The 16,059-nt window shown below is 40.5% G+C and overlaps 1 protein-coding gene across 1 annotated transcript in view; it reads left to right on the forward strand.

Annotated features, from left to right (window-relative positions):
• msi1b (musashi RNA binding protein 1b) overlaps positions 1-16,059 on the forward strand; it is a 68,948-nt gene that overhangs the window by 17,286 nt on the left and 35,603 nt on the right. Inside the window, 1 exon segment of the mRNA XM_028824813.2 lies at positions 15,451-15,492. Within this exon segment, the coding sequence (XP_028680646.2) occupies positions 15,451-15,492 (42 nt within the window).

Genomic DNA, 16,059 nt, shown 5'->3' on the forward strand with positions numbered 1-16,059 from the left:
TTATTAAACATGGGAACACGGTGGCACAGTGATTGTTCATGTCTTACAGCAAGATGCTTGCTGCGCCATGCGCGACCTTCAATGAAATTCTTTATTACAGAAGTACTTTTTTTTTTTTCTCAAATGTACTAATTCCTGTCCTTACTTTTCTTTCTCCAAACACCCAATTGCCACACAATCAGGTCTGTAATAGACGTTAAGCCATCTGTAAGCTTAGAACGCCGATTCTTAAAAACTTTTAAGGAACATTGAATATCTTCATAATGTTAAGTTTGAAAATATTATGCTTTTGAGGACAGAATAATTTGCCTTGTAAAAACATGTTTAGACTCAGAGGTGGGCTCCCATCTCTGGGACTGAGCTCACTGAGGTGGTCAAAAAACTCCTTGGTGGCAGGGCCCCGGGGGTGGATGAGATACGCCCGGAGCTCCTCAAGGCTCTGGATGTTGTAGGACTGTCTTAGTTGACACGCCTCTGCAACATCGCATGGACATCAGGGACAGTGCCTCTGGATTGGCAGACCGGGGTGGTGGTCCCCCTCTTTAAGAAAGGGGACCGGAGGGTGTGTTCCAACTACAGAGGGATCACACTCCTCAGCCTCCCTGGAAAAGTCTATTCGGGGGGTCCTGGAGAGGAGGGGCCGTCGGATAGTCGAACCTCGGATTCAGGAGGAACAGTGTGGTTTTCGTCCTGGTCACGTAACAGTGGACCAGCTCTACACCCATAGCAGGGTCCTGGAGGGTGCATGGGGAGTTTGCCCAACCAGTCTACATGTGTTTTGTGGACTTGGAAAAGGCATTCGACCATGTCCCTCGGGGAATCCTGTGGGGGGTACTCCGAGAGTATGGGGGTACCGGACCCCCTGATAAGGGCTGTTCGGTCCCTGTACGATCGGTGCCAGAGCTTGGTCTGCATTGCCGGCAGTAAGTCGAACCCCGTTTCCAGTGAGAGTTGGATTCCGCCAGGGCTGCCCTTTGTCACCGATTCTGTTAATAACTTTTATGGACAGAATTTCTAGGCGCAGCCAGGGCGTTGAGGGGGTCCAGTTTGATGGGCTCAGGATTGGGTCACTGCTTTTTGCAGATGATGTTGTCCTGTTTTGCTTCATCAGGCCGTGATCTTCAGCTCTCTCTGGATAGGTTCGCAGCCGAGTGTGAAGCGGCTGGGATGGGAATCAGCACCTCCAAATCCGAGACCATCGTCCTCAGCCGGAAAAGGGTGGAGTGCCCTCTCAGGGTTGGTAGCGAGATCCTGCCCCAAGTGGAGGAGTTCAAGTATCTTGGGGTCTTGTTCACGGGTGAGGGAAGAATGGAGCGTGAGATCAACAGGTGGATCGGTGCGGCATCCGCAGTAATGCGGGCTCTGCGTTGGTCTGTCGTGGTGAAAAAGGAGCTGAGCCGCAAGGCAAAGCTCTCAATTTACCAGTTGATCTATGTTCCTACCCTCACCTATGGTCATGAGCTATATGGGTAGTGACCGAAAGAACAAGATCACGAATGCAAGCGGCTGAAATGAGTTTCCCTCCGCAGGGTGTCTGAGCTTTCCCTTAAAGATAGGGTGAGAAGCTCAGTCATCCGGGAGGGGCTCAGAGTAGAGCCGCTGCTCCTCCGCATCGAGAGGAGTCAGATGAGGTGGCTCGGGCATCTGATTCAGGATGCCTCCTGGACGCCTCCCTGGTGAGGTGTTCCAGGCACGTCTAACCGGGAGGAGGCCCCACGGAAGACCCAGGACACGCTGGAGGGACTGTGTCTCTTGGCTGGCCTGAGAACGCCTTGGGATTCTCCTGGAAGAGCTAGAAGAAGTGGCCGGGGAAAGGGAAGTCTGGGCATCTCTGCTCAAGCTGCTGCCCCCCACGACCCGACCTCGGATAAGCGGAAGAGGATGGATGGAAAAACAGGTTTAGTTTATCTTATTACTATCACCTCATTTTCAGTTCTAAATGTGAATGCAAGTCTTGATCGTATGCATTTACCCACTGTTAGGTTAGAGTCGCCAGTCAAGCTAACAGCATGCTCTTGGACTATAAGGGAGTAGCACTGTGAGTCCATGGCATTGCTTCCTGGGACGGTTCCTGATTTGTGTCCTGTGTTTTTGGGATTGACTCCAGCTTCCCTTTCCCCATCAGTGCGAGGAAGTATATTTAAACAAGTGAAATGGCATTAAACCATTGATTTGTTGAAGGTGTTCAGTATAATCAGAGCTATAGAAACCAATAAATTATTCTGTACTTCTATTCATATAATTGTATGAATAAAATTATATGATTATAATTTAATACATATTTTGAAAGGGTTTGAGCAGTTGTAATGCTTATTCAAACAGAAGTAAAAACATAACTAATATATTTGTTAAATTGACCTGAACATGAATACAGAACTTACAAGTGCTTCATTTTTAAACATACCCTTCTAGTCCTTTATACTGCAATTAGAAAAGGTTTGTTCAAGCTTTTATATACTGTTGGAAGACCAGTGTTTTTTGTCTCTGTACATCTTGTTTGTGCTATTTCCACATAAGCAAAATTGTCACAAATCAGCAGGTGGTTTGCCATTTGCACATTTACACTCGCATTGATGATGACTGACTCACAGGAATTAAAGTGTAAAGTACCTTGGTCTTCTGCAGTTAAGGATATGTGTCCAATCATTCTGAAGAAAAGTATACATTTGTATATATTTGACTTGGGTGAATCTCTCTTCTCGTACTGTTGTGGGTGGTCTTTGGAATTCTATACCTCCTGCAAAACTGGATTTGGCACTTTTCTTCAGTGCATGTCATCAGCCACTTTGACCCCACAGTTCAAGATGGATATGTTAAGTTTACAAAGCCCAGTATGTTCTGTTCTTGTAGCTGCACACAACCAACTGATAGGGCAAGTGCAAAATATATGAAAACTTCATTTACCTTTTGGCTTTTCCTCTGTGCATCAAGCTGTCACTATTTTACGGAACACCGCTAACACCACGCACCATTCAGTTTACAAGCATTACTGGATATTGTTCAGATGTCCATATATACACTAGGCTGAAAATCAGACAATGTATCCAGAGGTGAAGACAAGAAGTATGGATTTTGAGACATTTATTTAGATTCTTCACTCTAGTACTCTAGTGTTCCCCTGTCTAGATTTACCTTTTCCAAAGTTTAAAGAAAAAAAAAAAGTGTTTTGGGGACACGGGAGATTCCAATTATTAAATAACTGTGTTAATGGTATAGATGCTTGTTTTTCATCCTGGGTATAGCATTGTCTTGTGGTCAATCGTAGGCTGGATATAGAGGTGACCAGCGGCTGGTAAGAGCAAAGGTAAACACTGTAATTACAAATAATAATTTGTATTCTGTTGCTTTGAGGATGTGTGTGAAAAAACCTTTGGGCCTGTACTGCTGTTGAACACAAACTAGCTTATTGTGGCTGTATAATGGTTTAGTACATTTAATCGATTGATTATCCATTATGGAGCATGCTTAAATTCCAAGTGTCCCAATTTGTATAAAATAGAGTTGCCTGTTGTATCATCAAGCAGCACACAGAAACATATCTGCAATATAGACAAACTTTTTAACGATTATTGTTTATTGTTGATGAAGAACAATGTTTGGGGATTCACCTGCCCACTACTTGTTCCTCAGTCACTAGCAATGTTGCAGGGGTCTCTTCTGCACTGAATTTACGTAGCCTTCTGTGGAACCTCTGTGCCAGTTATTTGCTTTTCCAGTTTTGCTTCTGTTGTGTCATTTTGTACCTTCACTTATGTCATTTTTAAATTTCTGGCTTTAATGTCCGCTTAACAGACAAACCACCCCCCTCCCCACCCACCCCACCAAAAACAACCAATTCTCATCATAATGATGTAGATGTAAGGAATGATAGATATTTGCTGAATGGTAGATTTAATTGTTTGTTTTAGGAAAACTAGGATGAAGAAAATATTGTCCTAATATCAGTTTTCACCTGTGACAATTTATATAGTTGGTTTATGTTTAAGGATTGTGGTGCAAAGGTGTTTAGAAGGCAACTGCAATGGATAAACATACAGTGTCCACTGTCTGCTTTTTTTTAATTAACAAATATTTTCCAGTAATGCTGGAGAGCTTATACGAGTACACCATGCCAGACACACAAAGTATAGAATGTTCTTATCAGTTTTTCTCTGCATGGGCTGGTGCCTGAAGATGACCAGTTTTCCCACAGCAGCAGTTAATTGCCTTGTCTTTTGGGAGTGACAAGAAGTGCAGCCCACTCTCGATTATACCTGAATGGCTGCTTGCTTCAGCAGTCTGTTTGACAACTTGTGAATTATGTAGGGAAGGTGGTGTTTGTACCATGCTGAACTGTCTATGGGATATAACAAAGCCTTCAAAATCTGCCGGGTTTAGTATTGACATGTTTCGGGCAAAGGGGAATTTCTCTGGTACATATTCTTGAAATGTTTGAGGATCTTATGTTATTTAGTTTTACTTTTTTTTGCAAGCCCAAACTGTGAATATGGGTGATGCATTTTATATACAGTATAAAGAGTACTCATTTCAAACATACACAGTTTGTATAGCTTAAATTTATATATTTCTAAGAATGATTAATTTGCCATGCTGGAGCTTGTCTTATATCGGGTCGTATAAGTAAAGATTAATCATGCATGGCACAAACTATACTTGTATTGTTGTATGGATATGTACATGTAATTACACTGGCATTCTGGATTTTATTATTATAGGGTGTCTGTGTAAATGCTCATGTGACAAGGTTGGCATCCCAACACTACTTTTTATGCTGGGTGTGGCAATGTCTATACCTGTGAAAGAAGAAAGAGTTTGTGTTTGATTAGGATGCCCAGGGTAGTCAAACAAGGATAAGAAGGCCCTCGGAGAAGGGCCTTGCAAAGGCAGTTAATGTTTTTTGTTCTTTATGACTTTTGGACTGCTTGTAATAGCATAATTTAATATGGTACTCAGAGAACCAATATTAATGGAACTTTAATAAAAATGCACTAACACACAATCTGCTTGTGTGTGCATGCAATATTATATATATATATATATATATAATATATAATATATATATATATATATATATATATATTATATATATATAATATGTGTATACAGTGCATCCAGAAAGTATTCACAGCGCATCACTTTTTCCACATTTTTTTTTATGTTACAGCCTTAGTTCCAAAATGGATTAAATTCATTTTTTCCCTCAGAATTCTATACACAACACCCCATAATGGACAACGTGAAAAAAGTTTACTTGAGGTTTTTGCAAATTTATTAAAAATAAAAAAATTAAAGCACCTGTACATAAGTATTCACAGCCTTTGCCATGAAGCTCAAAATTGAGCTCAGGTGCATCCTGTTTTCCCTGATCATCCTTGAGATGTTTCTGCAGCTTAATTGGAGTCCACCTGTGGTAAATTCAGTTGATTGGACATGATTTGGAAAGGCACACATCTGTCTATATAAGGTCCCCACAGTTGACAGTTCATGTCAGAGCATAAACCAAGCATGAAGTCAAAGGAATTGTCTGTAGACCCTCCGAGACAGGATTGTCTCGAGGCACAAATCTGGGGAAGGTTTACAGAAAAATTTCTGCTGCTTTGAAGGTCCCAATGAGCACAGTGGCCTCCATCATCCGTAAGTGGAAGAAGTTCGAAAGCACCAGGACTCTTCCTAGAGCTGGCCGGCCATCTAAACTGAGCGATTGGGGGAGAAGGGCCTTAGTCAGGGAGGTGACCAAGAACCCGATGGTCACTCTGTCAGAGCTCCAGAGGTCCTCTGTGGAGAGAGGAGAAACTTCCAGAAGGACAACCATCTCTGCAGCAATCCACCAATCAGGCCTTTATGGTAGAGTGGCCAGACGGAAGCCAACTCCTTAGTAAAAGGCACATGGCAGCCCGCCTGGAGTTTGCCAAAAGGCACCTGAAGGACTCTCAGACCATGAGAAAGAAAATTCTCTGGTCTGATGAGACAAAGATTGAACTCTTTGGTGTGAATGCCAGGCGTGACGTTTGGAGGAAACCTGGCATCGCTCATCACCAGGCCAATACCATCCCTAAAGTGAAGCATGGTGGTGGCAGCATCATGCTGTGGGGATGTTTTTCAGCGGCAGGGGACTGGGAGACTAGTCAGGATAAAGGGGAAGATGACTGCAGCAATGTACAGAGACATTCCTGGATGAAAACCTGCTCCAGAGCGCTCTTGACCTCAGACTGGGGAGACGGTTCATCTTTCAGCAGGTCAACGACCCTAAGCACACAACCAAGATATCAAAGGAGTGGCTTCAGGACAACTCTGTGAATGTCCTTGAGTGGCCTAGCCAGAGCCCAGACTTGGAATCCGATTGAACATCTCTGGAGAGATCTTAAAGTGGCTGTGCACCGACGCTTCCCATCCAACCTGATGGAGCTTGAGAGTTGCTGCAAAGAGGAATGGGGCGAAACTGGCCAAGGATAGTGTGTTGCCAAGCTTGTGGCATCATATTCAAAAAGACTTGAGGCTGTAATTGCGCCAAAGGTGCATTGACAAAGTATTGAGCAAAGGATGTGAATACTTATGTACATTCTCAGTTTTTTTTATTTTTAAAAAATTTGCAAAAACCTCAAGTAAACTTTTTTCACGTTGTCATTATGAGGTGTTTGGTGTAGAATTCTGAGGAAAAAAATTAATTTAATCCATTTTGGAATAAGGTGGTAACATAACAAAATGTGGAAAAAGTGATGCGCTGTGAATACTTTCCGGATGCGCTGTGTGTGTGTGTGTGTGTGTGTGTATATATATATATATATATATATATATATATATATATATATACAGTACTGTGAAAAGTTTTAGGCAGGTGTGAAAAAATGCTGTAAACAAAGAATGCTTTCAAAAATATAAATAATGATTGTTTATTGTTATCAATTTACAAAATGCAAAGTGAGCGAACAAAAGAAAAATCTAAATCAAATCAATATTTGGTGTTACTACCTTTTGCCTTCAAACCAGCATCAATTCTTATAGGGTACACTTGCACAAAGTCAGGGATTTTGTAGGATTATAGTCAGGTGTATGATCAACCAATTATACCAAACAGGTGCTAATGATCATCAATGTCACATGTAGGTTGAAACACAGTCATTAACTGAAACAGAAACGGCTATGTAGGAGGCTTAAAACTGGGTGAGGAACAGCCAAACTCTGCTACCAAGGTGAGGTTATGGAACACAGTTTCATGTCATGGCAAGATTGAGCACAGCAACAAGACACAAGGTAGTTATACTGCATCAGCAAGGTCTCTCCCAGACAAATATTTCAAAGCAGACTGGGGTTTCAAGATGTGCTGTTCAAGCTCTTTTGAAGAAGCACAAAGAAACGGGTTACGTTGAGGATCAACGTTGACGCAATGGTCGGCCAAGGAAACTTATTGCAGCAGATGAAAGACACATCAAGCTTATTACCCTTCGAAATCGGAAGATGTCCAGCAGTGCCATCAGCTCAGAACTGGCAGAAACCAGTGGGACCCAGGTACACCCATCTACTGTCCGGAGAAGTCTGGCCAGAAGTGGTCTTCATGGAAGAGTTGCAGCCAAAAAGCCATACCTCCGACATGGAAACAAGGCCAAGTGACTCAAGTATGCACGAAAACATAGGAACTGGGGTGCAGAAAAATGGCAACAGGTGCTCTGGACTGATGAGTCAAAAATTTTAAATATTTGGCTGTAGCAGAAGGCAGTTTGTTCGTCGAAGGGCTGGAGAGCGGTACAATAATGAGTGTCTGCAGGCAACAGTGAAGCATGGTAGAGGTTCCTTGAACGTTTGGGGCTGCATTTCTGCAAATGGAGTTGGAGATTTGATCAGGATTAATGGTGTTCTCAATGCTGAGAAATACAGGCCGATACTTATCCATCATGCAATACCATCAGGGAGGCGTATGATTGTCCCCAAATTTATTCTGCAGCAGGACAACGATCCCAAATTTACAGCCAAAGTCATTAATAAGTATCTTCAGCGTAAAGAAGAACAAGAAGTCCTGGAAGTGATGGTATGGCCCCCACAGAGCCCTGATCTCAACATCATCGAGTGTGTCAGGGATTACATGAAGAGACAGAAGGATGTGAGGAAGCCTACATCCACAGAAGGTCTGTGGTTAGTTCTCCAAGATGTTTGGAACAACCTACCAGCCGAGTTCCTTCAAAAACTGTGTGCAAGTGTACCTAGAAGAATTGATGCTGTTTTGAAGGCAAAGGGTGGTCACACCAAATATTGATTTGATTTAGATTTCTCTTTTGTTCATTCACTGCATTTTGTTGATTGATGAAAATAAATGATTAACACTTCTATTTTTGAAAGCATTCTTTGTTTACAGCATTTTTTCACACCTGCCTTAAACCTTTGGACAGTAATATATATATATATATATATATATATATATATATATATATATATAGATATAGATATAGATAGATATAGATATATATAGATATAGATATAGATAGATATAGATATAGATAGATAGATAGATGTATAGATACATATATAGATATGATATAATATAGTTAAGTCATTTGTTCAGTGAATGCAAGAAGCAGTCTTGTGAAATAAAAACCACTGTTTTATCACATCACTACACTATTTTCCACTGAAGGGAAAAGCATATTTCTGATTAATTAAGGAGACCTCTAAGGGCTACATGCTTGTTGAGCATTAATAAGAAGGCGTGAACTAAAGGTACATTCTGTTGTTTCTGTTTTTGTTTTCTTCCTTCCATTGTTTAAAGGCTGCCACCTTTACGGTGATAGGTGATACCGCTTTCAATCTTGACAGTTAATTAGAGCCAGTAGAAAATTGTTAAAATTTTAGAGATTATTTTTGTAAATAGTTGAGTTTGCCATGTAATTTAATTTTCCTAATAAGTCCGGTATTTAATAGTTAAAAGTTGTTCTTTAAGCTCTTATATAAACAGAATTCACTTAAAAATATACAATATGTAGCATTTTAAGGGTTAGTTTTTGGTTTTACAGGAAATTATGCTCATCTGCATATCTCACATGATTGTGTTATTAAAGTCTTATTGTGGTAGACAATATATATATATATATATATATATATATATATATATATATATATATATATATATATAAAATATGTAATTCACTAAGACCATGGCAAGGAAGACAGGGCCCCGCCCTCCAACTCTAACCCTCCTCCTGCATCCACCCTCGCTCTCGAGGCATGAGCAGGCAGTGTGCATGGTGTACGCACGACAGAGCCCTGCCCGCCAACTTTAACCCTCCTCCCGCGTCATGGCATACGTACGTCAGAGCCCCGGCCGCCAACTCTAACCCTCCTCCTGGAACACTACGACAAACTCAACACAGAACAGAAACAAGCTGTTGACACTGTTTTACATGTTGTATACAGCGATTCCCATCCCCGACAAACATGCTTCTTCTTAGATGGTCCTGCAGGACCAGGGAAAACCTTTGTCTACAAAACCCTCATTCATACCATCGGAGCTAAGGGAGACATTCCTACAACCGTAGCTTCTACAGAAATAGCTGCAACATTGACACCGGGTGGACGAACTGCACATTCCGTTTTTAAAATACCTTTGAGGCTGAATACTACTTCCGCATGCAACATCAAACCTACCTCGCCACACGCTCAACATCTTCTGCAATCCAAATTGATAATATGGGACGAGGCAGTAATGACACATGCATACGCATTCCAGGCAGTTGACAGGTTATTACGTGACCTCATGGGTGACACGCAGCCATTTGAAGGCAAAACAATACTATTGGGTGGAGATTTCCGACAAATTCTCCCCGTCATTATGCGTGGCTCCCGAGCACTTACTGTCGCCAGTTGCATTAACAAGCAACCTTTGTGGCGTCACATACATGTTCTTACACTGACGACAAATATGAGAGCTCTTCCTGAAGAACAACATTTCGCAAAATGGCTCCTCGATGTTGGAGATGGGACAAACGGAACACCTATGACATTGCCTTCACATTGTTTTCCTTTTATTTCTGATCCCGTTCAACAACTATATGGCGACATTGACTTCTCAACTGTCACTCTGGAACAACTCCGCATGCGAGCTATAATCGTCTCTGCTACAGTCCACACGCACCTCTGAGCCACGTTGACTTTTCATTGTTCTTTTCTGTTCCGGTTGCTTTTCTATATATAATCCACCATGTTGTCCGACCATGGGATACGCACACATGCAAGACAGAGCCCCGCCCACCAACTCTAACCCACCTCCCGCGTCATGGGATACGCACGACAGAGCCGCACCTGCCAACTCTAACCCTCCTCCTGCATCCACCCTCGCTCTCGAGGCATGAGCAGGCTGTGCGCATGGGGTATGCATGACAGAGCCCCGCCCACCAACTCTAAGACCATGGGGTACGCACGACAGAGCGTTGTTCTTAGTCACGAAAGCATAGTCATACAGTCTGCTCAACAATACGCTGACTACATGAATACTTCCGGAGTTTATGGTGGCGACGCACAAATTGTGGCGATGTCCCAAATGCTTCCAGCCACTATCACCATTCACTTCTGAGATATCCCTGACCCCATCAGTTTCAAATTTGCCTTTTACTTTTACATGCAGCCAATTTCCTGTTAGATTGGCCTTTGCAATGACAATTAAGGCACAGGGACAAACCTTTCAAAAAGAGATGCCTGTATCTGTCAAAACCAGTTTTCAGTCAAGGACAATTGTATGTTGTTCTCTCCAGAGTTCCATCTTTTCATTCACTCACAATCGTATCCTCAAACCCACCCCATTTGGACAACTGTGCCTTTCGGGAAGTGTTCACCTATCTCAATAAATAATTGTTTATTTCCCAGCAGAACATTACCAAGAGCATACCAATGCCTCCACCAGTTTGCCTTCTTCGCATACTGAATCCTGCATCCATTTCTTCCCCCGGGTTAATGAAGGACCTGATCTTAATAAAAATAAATAAATAAATAAATAAAATATCATCTGATTCATCAGACCGGGCCACCTTTTTCCATTGCTCCATTTTCCAATTGTGTAGCTCATGTGCTCATTGTAGGTGATTTCAGCAGTGGACAGGGGTCAGCATGGACACTCTTACTGGTCTACAGCTATGCAGTTCTGACATCTTTTTGTCAGGATTTCTTTTGTTGGATCGGACCAGATGAGCTAGCCTTCACTCCCCATGCGCATCAGTGAGCCTTGGGCACCCATGATCCTGGTTGTCCTACCTTCAACCACTTTTGGTAGGTACTAGCCAATGCATATAGGGAACACTCCAAAAGACCTGATGTTTTGGAGATTTTCTAACTCAGTAGTCCATCCATCACAATTAGGTTTTTGTCAAAGTTGCTCAGCTCATTAGGCTTGCCCATTGTTCCTGCTTCCAAGACATCACTTTTAAGAACTGCCAGTTCACTTGCAGCCTAATATATCCCATCCCTTGATGGGTGTCACTGTAACAGATAATCAGTGCGATTCACTTCATCTGTCAGTGTTTGTGTTTTAATGTTGTAACTGATTGGTGTGTGTGTATAATATATAACATATATGTGTATACTATATTATTATGTGTGTGTGTGTATGTAATAATATGTATTTCGGTTAGCATTGTAGTTTTAATTAGGAAAGATGGTATGTGTGTGCATGTGGCAGTGTAAGGATATTTGTGTGTAATTAGGCTTGCATGTACAGTATATGCTGGGTTATATTTATATTTGCAATTATGGGTGACAGTTAATATGACTGATAGCAAAAGCATCAATATATGTAATTAAGCTGACATGCTTCAACTACTGCATGATTGGATTTCTTAGCAGATATATTCTGTACTTATAAAGGACTGTCCTTGTGATTAGGTGAGCATGTGGGGACTTGTTTTCTATTGGGCCATGTCCATGCAGATGATTTGTATGTTGCAAGGCCTGTAACTAGACATGCCAACTGGGTCTGCTGCTGTGATGGGCTTAATTAATAGAGAAGGCATGTGTGTGGCTGACGTTTTAAACACAATATACAAAGTGGAAAAAATGTGTTACTATCTTGGGAGTCGTCTTATGTTAATCATAATTTCAAAAAGATACTCTTATACATTTTATATGCACTAGCTTCTCAGTTTCTGTCAGTTGTCTCTTTTTCTCACACTCTCTTTCATACACCTTATGGTTCCCTGGTCACATTGCACGAGATTGCGAAAAAGGATTACTAATGGGAGAGAAATAACATTTGACTTGTTGTAAAACTGCTGTTGTGCACACACACACACACACACACACACACACACACACACACACACACACAGAGTGTATAATTTCAAACTCATTTATTGCTGCTCCCAAATTGTGCTACATTTTCTTATCCATTTTAAGGGGCTGTGCTCCATTTCAACCTAGGCCATTGTGTTTAATTTTAAAAGATGTGCAGGTCATATTGCACATAATGCAGGTAGAGTGCTATAACTGTGCAGCAGATAAAGGGATGGAAGATTTGATCTAGACTGTAGCAGCAGTGGCAATGGTTTAATTTCAATTTGTGCTATATGAGAATAAAATGAATTCCTATTTCAATAGACATATTTACAATATAGCCTTGTAAGCTAGCATTTAATGAAATAAATAAAAGGGCAAATGCATTTCAATTATAGGTAATTGCAGGTAATTAGTTTGAGGATATCATGTAAATAATTAAGTCAGTTTTGAGCTTTATTTACCATTTCAGCTGCTTTTGTAGACAATGTGTAAAGTGAAAATGTGGCATCAACCTTTTAATCTCTGGTCCTTATAGTTCAGTGTTAATAATTAATGACCATTTTACCTGCATGTAGCACGTTGCACTTGTATGCACTAAACCTCATTTTCCCAGTGCTTGCCTAGTTATAATTGTTTCTGCAGCCTCCACTCTTTTGGCCATCCCTCCCATTTTGGTGTCATCTGGAAATTTCAGTTTATTCACAATTTAGAATTAAAATCTGTGCCATTAACATTAATTTGTAACTGTAGTATGTGTTCTATATGGACTCCACTGGTTACTTCTCTTCCTATCTGTACTCATTGTCTCCAGTCATTAGCCAACTTTGGTTTTGATATCAATGTCTTTTATATTTAATATTAATCTTTGGTATAACCTTTGTTTTTAAAAAAAAAAAAAAATAAAAAAAAAAATAATGTTATATACTTTGTTTTTGGAAATTAAGGTCCTGTGGTATACATGACTATAGTTGATATACCTGATTTCTTTCTTGCTCTGTAAAACTTAAATCACAATGTATGGTTTACATGTTTTATTTGGCTGACCATTTATCTAAAAAGATTTAGAAATCCCAAGTACACTTGATTTTTTTTAATCAACATGTGTCCACAATCTAAACACTAGAATGTTAAATGATGTATGTGCTCACAGTAGCCCAGTGTTGACAACTGAACTAGCAACCTAATAGTTTACATTTCTAATGCTTTGGCACTGCCCACTTCAGTATATCTGCTTGATTGATCATTTCTGGGCCAAGTCCCCAGATGCATTACAGCTGGAGTATGGGAGGATGAGAAGCATTTATTTTTCTATTTTGCTCTAAATTGTAAAATGTGTGTCTCATCTCTTTTGGGGTACATGTTCCAGGTCTGACCTTAAAGATTCAGCAATTATTTCTATTTGATTCTTTTTTTTTTTTTTACTCCAGTGTAGGAAACTTTTTTTATTATTATTTCACCTGGTATGACACCTATTCTGGTTATCTCCAGCCTTGATTTCATATTGGAATGAAATACTTTTATTTATTTATTAGGGGCTCTTCTCCTGCTCGCTTCATTCACTGACCCCGCTGGGCCAGCTCCCCCTGTCAAATCCCCTGTAGTTTTGGTTGCTCTGCAGGCTCTGGCATACACTTGACATTTCAATTTTACAGGGAAGAAAGTTGAGCTGCCTTTTGAAAGGTTCTTCAAAAATGAATATGTGTTATCACACACAAAAGAAATTAGATAATGCAATAATTACAAACAGTTTATCATTGCACTTAAACTAATTGATTGATATTCTGTCAGTTATCAATAGGTTGTTGAGGAGTTATTTTATAAAGTTGCCAAAAATATGGACAATCTTCTACAAGCAAATTGAACTGATGTGATAGAACCTGTAAACAGAGTAAAGTGATACAGTGAAGTAGATAACCCAGCGGGAAGCAATGAAAGTGAGCAGGGGCAGAGCCCTAAGTTTGCTGTTACAAAACATCAAAATTTTATGGGTGCATGACAGCATGAGCACCTCTACAGCGTGGCAGTATCCCACCTTTAACTTCATGCTAGTGTTACAAGTGTTAATTAGTTTGTAGAGGAGAAACCCTAGCCATATCTAACAGATTGGCAGAATTTTTGGCAAACATTCATGTTTCCTCAACTCCCAAATCGCCTACAGATGTGTACCCCAAGGATAACAGAACCTGCAAATGAAATGAATTGATGTCACGAGCTTCATGCCCCTGTGAGAACTGAGAGAAAAGACACCATAAATGCTGGAGTCCGGGGAGCACCCGAAGTCGCAGGGCATTTGGTATGCGGAGCCCACCAACTGGGTTTGTCCAATATCCTCCATTCTGATTGATCAGCAGCACGCTAGTGATTGGTTGCATGCAGCATGGGAGGTACTGGCCACTCCCCTGCTTGTGTGATTGGTTGCCAGCATGCTTGTGATTAATTGCACGCACATAGCATGAGAGGGACTGGCCGCTCCCCAAAGCCACCTCTAGATCGCTGATGTCTTCAACATCCATTAGCACTTTTATCACAATTATATAACATATATTTATTAATTTTTAATTTTACATTTTGCTGCCCATGATGCATGTAGTTTGCATGCTTACTGTTTTTTTTTTTTTTTTTTTTGTTTTATAATCACATAATGAGGGGTGGACTTTAGCATGGTGATTTGTGTAGCTCAATGCTGAATTCTGTCTCTTGGTGGAGATAGGGGGTTGTGGCAATGTGCTTTGAGACTCTGGAAAAAAAACTGCAGTCATGCAGCTATGCTTTTGAGAGTAGACTTTATTTTTAGCAATAGTAGACACTAGCCTGCACCATAGTATTAGCAGATTAGCCATCTAGACTTTGACTTTGCCTTTTTCTGAAAGTAATGCTCTCCTAGAGGTTTAGTTTTTCAGCTGGAGATATGTTCTCTGCTCCTTGCCTGGCTTGACTTTACCATAATTAGGAGCCTAAAAGATTGCAATAATTTTGAATACAAATTAATTTTTCCTTGCATTGATATATTTGTGTATTTGTATGCATATACTGCATGGTGTTTGTGTTTTATTGTAATTGTATTATATTTGTAATTTGTGTGTAGTAATCTGAGTCTGTTCAATGAGGGGGCATTTTATATTCGAATAACCTGCAATGAATTCCTGGATTTTGTGGGTGATGTTGGAACCCATATTGACTATTCTTCTTCTTGCTTTTCAGATTGACCCAAAAGTGGCTTTCCCTCGCCGGGCTCAACCAAAGGTAGGTGAACTTTTTTGATGCAAGTTGGGGAGAGATTCTTCAAGTACAACCCCAAATCGGAAAAAGCTGGGACGGCATGGAAATTAAAAATAAATAAATAAAACTCAGTAATTTTTAAATATGCTATCACTTTTCTTTCTTTGCAGTCAGTATGAACCCAAGATATTTCATGTTTAGTCTGGTCAACTTTATTTCATTTGTTTATATACATCCTTTCCTACATTTCAGGCCTACAACACATTCCAAAAAAAAAATAGTACCAGTAACAAGGTGAAATAATTAATGTGATTTCAAACAGGTGATTGTGATCTTGATTTGGTACAAAAGCAGTATCCACGAAAGGCTGAGTCTCTGAGGAGCAAACATGGCCAGAGGATCTCCAGTTTGTCAACAAATGCGTGAGAAATTATTGTAACGTTGAAAAACAATGTTCTTCAAAGAAAGATAGGGAGGGATTTGCATATTTCTCCCTCTACAGTGCATAATATCATTAAACAATTCAAGGAATCTGGTGGAATTTCTGTGCATAAAGGGCAAGGGCACAAGCCTAAGCTGAACACCCATGAT

The sequence above is a fragment of the Erpetoichthys calabaricus genome, chromosome 18 (genome assembly GCF_900747795.2).
Source record: "Erpetoichthys calabaricus chromosome 18, fErpCal1.3, whole genome shotgun sequence".
NCBI classification, from domain to species: domain Eukaryota; kingdom Metazoa; phylum Chordata; class Cladistia; order Polypteriformes; family Polypteridae; genus Erpetoichthys; species Erpetoichthys calabaricus.